General features: G+C 39.2%; 1 protein-coding gene across 1 annotated transcript in view; it reads left to right on the top strand.

Annotated features, from left to right (window-relative positions):
- The window catches only part of LOC106867260 (uncharacterized), a 36,025-nt gene that overhangs the window by 20,990 nt on the left and 10,579 nt on the right, over positions 1-4,456 (top strand). The window contains exon 2 of the mRNA XM_052970935.1: positions 3,814-4,240. Within this exon, the coding sequence (XP_052826895.1) occupies positions 3,818-4,240 (423 nt within the window). The 5' untranslated portion in view covers positions 3,814-3,817. The remainder of the gene's footprint in view (positions 1-3,813; positions 4,241-4,456) is intronic.

The raw sequence follows: 4,456 nt of genomic DNA on the forward strand, positions 1-4,456 counted from the left end.
AGAGAGAGAGAGAGAGAGAGAGAGAGAGAGAGAGAGAATTTAGGACACTTCAAGTTAGCTTACTTAAACATGGATGATTTAATTTTAATTTACCTGAATGCAGACATGGCTAAGTTTCATGTAGCAACTACATGATTTCAGGTCCAATCTCACTAAGCAGTACCTTGAGCTAGTCTTTTTACTACGACCTTGGTTTGACGAAAGTTTTGTAAGACAAATTTGCTTGAAAACATTAAGTTGGACATAAGAAGTATCAGATGTGGTGTACAAAAGAGTATGCGCTGGTATGGTCATGTGTTGCGTATGAATGAGGACAGCTGTGTGAAGAAGTGTCATACCCTAACAGTTGCGGGAACCAGTGGAAGAGATAGACCCAGGAAGACGTGAGATAAGGTGGTGAAGCATGACCTTTGAACATTGGGCCTCACAGAGGCAATGACAAGCGAATGAGACCTTTGGCGATATGCTGTGCTTGAGAAGACCCGACAAGCCAAGTGAGATTATATTTATGGCCGATAACAATGTTGCATAACCGCCCGTTTAAAAGTACCCTTCAATCATCGGGCAATATGCTGTGCTTGAGAAGACCTGTTGAGTTAAGTGAGATCATAGTCGTGGGCAATGCCAGTACCTTTTGAACGTTGGGCCTCACGGAGGGAATGACATATGGCCAAGACCTTTGGTAATATGGTGTGCTTGAGAAGACCTGTCAAACCAAGTGAAATCATAGTTGTGGTAGATACTGGTGTCATGCAACTGGCACCCATGCCGGTAGCACATAAAAGCACCCATTACGCTCTCAGAGTGATTGGCATGGAGAAGGGCATCCAGCCACAGAAACCATGTTAAAAAAAAAAGACTGTAATCTGGTGCAGCTCCTCAGCTTACCAGCTCTGGTCAAACTGTCCAACCCATGCCAGCATGGACAATGGACATTAAATGATGATGATGATGAGGAGGATGATATATACATATATAAGGAATTTTTTTTTATATCTTCTGTTTCAGTATAATAAATGCATTGATTTTATAAGTTCAAAGCGAAAGAAAGACATGTGGTATGTATGTAGAGGAAACCTTGACCTATTTTAATGTATTTAATCTGTGTAAATCAATGTACAGGTTCTGAATCTCCTCTGAATCAATATAATTATACAATTATACTGAAACGAGGACAGTTGTCTAAGAAAATTGAGTGCTAGGTTGTATGACTTTCTGTATCCAGTTTTATGTTTTGTCTTCTTTAGTTCGTATTCCGACATAGTTATATAGTTCTTTTGTTTTTTGCCTTTTATCTTTTTTATTTGCATCAGTCATTGGACTGCAGTTGTGCTGGGGCACTAACGCTAGTATACTCCGCAGGATGTGTAATGTAAGTGTATTGAAAGAAAAGCTTGACATAAGAGAAATTAGACACAATGAGCAAGAGAGAAAACGGCACTGGTTTGGCCATGTGATGCAGATGGATGCCAACATCATCATCATCATCATCATCATCATCATCATCATCATCATCGTCATCATCATCATCATCATCATCGTCATCGTCATCATCATCATTATCATCATCATCATCATTTAATGTCTGCTTTCCTCGCTGGCATGGGTTGGACGATTTGACTGAGGACTGGTGAACTGGATGGCTACACCAGGCTCCAACTGATTTGGCAGTGTTTCTACAGCTGGATGCCCTTCCTAACGCCAACCACTCCAAGAGTGTAGTGGGTGCTTTTACGTGCCACTGGCATGAAGGCCAGTCAGGCGGTACTGGCAACGGCAACGGCTCCATAAAAAAAAAGTGCCAATCTCTCAAAGTAGATGGAACATGTGGAAGTGAGAGACCCAGGAAGACATGGGACGAAGTACAGAAGGACAACCTCAAGACACTGAACCTTTCAAATGAAATGACAAAGGACTGAAATACATGATGCCTTCCTGTACTCAAGAAGACCCAAACTCCACAGTAGAAGTGTTAAGGTCACTCATTCTAGTAAAGAGGATTGGCCTACAAGAGTTCTGTGCTGGTGCCACATAAAAAGCATTCATTCCGGTGTCACATTAGAAGCAATCATCACATGTCAGATCATGCTACAAACTTCAACCATTCCTTCTAAGCATTTTACTTCCTCACCCATTGTACTGCTCCCGCACTGCCCTAACCTTTTCCCAAACTGCTCACACTACCTCCAACTCTACTTGCACCATCTCCCACACTACTCACACCACCTTGCATTAGTTTCCTCCTCCTCCTCTTCCTATATCAACCTTTCTGTGTCACTCACTCCTTTACCTCTTTTCTTTTCTCATCTGCAATTTTATTACCTTGGAAATGAGAGAGAGAGAGAGAGAGAGAGAGAGAGAGAGAGAGAGGAAGACAGAGAGAGAGAGAGAGAGAACCTTCCTGAGTCATATACACTCCTAGGGCTGGTTTCTCCCGTTCCCATGGTACATATATACTTTCCCTCCACCATCCTGGATGAGACATCACTGTTGCAGGATTACTCATTTTGCCAGCTTGGACTGGAGCAATATGAAATGAAGTGTTTTGCTCAAGAACACGATGCATTGCCTGGTCCAGGAATCAAAACTACAATCTCACAATCATGAATCCATCACCCTAACCACTAAGCCTTGTGCTTCCACATTTTCAAACAAAGGACAAAAGCTTGAAATAGGAAATGGTGCCTCTATTTTCTCTGTCTCTCTGTCTGTCTGTCTCACTCTCCTTTCCTCTCTCAAAAAGACAAGTGTTTAAGTTGCTGGATATTTTCCATTCCTGCTCAACTTCTTTTATGAATTCTCCTATAGATTAACTTAGTTGGCACAGAACATCACCAGTTTCCAGAAATTCAAGATTTTACCATATTTACAATAAATAGTTACATTGTCGCTCTATCATAACTTGGCCTTTAGCTTCTCCCTCATTATTCTATGTTCAAATTTTGTGTTAGGTTTGACTCAAGGGAGTTTTTGTGAGAGTGAAGTTAGCAGAATGGTGACCAAAGCAGCAAAACTCTCTTTCTCTAACTTTCTCTGTTTCTACCCCCACTCTCTCTCTCTCTCTCTCTCTCTCTCTATATATATATATATATATATATATATATATATATATATATATACATATCTGCAGTCGAAACATATGTAGGTCTGATATATGCTGTAGAAAACTTTTAAATAAAGAAGTTTTCAGGTGTGAATAAAACTTCCACTCTCTTCTTTGTTATCAACATTATATATATATTTGTGTGTGTATGTGTGTGTGTGTCTATATATATATATATATATATATACATATATTGTATATCAAACCCCAGCTGTTAGATTTAATTTGTTTATCTGCATAATTGCCTCTGTATCTGCTCATCTGGATTCCCTTTATAGCCACTCTTTACCTCACAGAATTGGTCTCTCATAAAGACATTGAAGTTTAAGCTCAAATCCTTTGACTGCTGCTAAGTGTTTTCTATACCAAGAACCTCTGGATCTCATCTGTTGACTCTGTATGTGTGTGTGTGTGTGTGTGTGTGTACGTACAACTGTTAAATTAGTTATGTCCCTTCTTTCGGGAAACTAACTTAGCCGTTTAACAAACAATGGTTTGATAAAATAACCACTGGACTGAATGGGTTGGCATGATAGACTACTAACCTTTAATGCAATGCTCCATCATGGCCATAATCCAGCAAGTGGAACTAACAAAAGAATAAAAGAACACAAAGGTTTGATTGTTACTGAAACCAATATGATATTATTATTATTATTATATTTTTTCATATTCTTGTTTTTAATTTCTTTTTTTTTCTTTTTTTACAGAACAATGACAGCCAGAGGACTTCATGAGAGTTGTCAAGGACCTTATCCTGGGTTTGATCTCCAGCCAAAGAATGCTCGTCCAATGTCGAATTCAAGGGTCCGTCCTGAAGCAGAGGAATATGCAACAATGCATAAAGGATCTTTAAATCTCTTTGAGTCTTCTTATTTTACAGGGAATAACGGTAATAATAATGTGAAATCCAGGTGCCCCTCACAAGCATCCCGAGAAAATTTAGTTTACAGCCGACAAGGATCTGTGAGTAAAATTATTCACTGCCAGGCCACCCCACGTCCTGACACTCCAAACCAAACCCGAATCAGACCAGAAGCGTTGTCAATTGCTGAGGTATGTAAACAAAAATGTATGCATGTGCATGTGTGTGTTTTTTCTTTGAGTTTTGCTAAAGTTCTTCTCAAAAGAGTTCATGCCAGTTGCTAACAAATTGACAAGACTTTTTGGGTTAAGAAAGTTCCTGGTATATGTAAATATGTGGTTGAATTGGCATGTTAGCTAAGTTGTTTATACATACACCCATCTTACAAATCTTCATTTTGACACTAATAGATAGGATTTGGAGAATGTGCATCAGTTTTTTCTGCTCTTTCTGTAAAAAAACATACTATACTCTTTTACTCTTTTACT

The sequence above is a fragment of the Octopus bimaculoides genome, chromosome 9 (genome assembly GCF_001194135.2).
Source record: "Octopus bimaculoides isolate UCB-OBI-ISO-001 chromosome 9, ASM119413v2, whole genome shotgun sequence".
Taxonomy (NCBI): domain Eukaryota; kingdom Metazoa; phylum Mollusca; class Cephalopoda; order Octopoda; family Octopodidae; genus Octopus; species Octopus bimaculoides.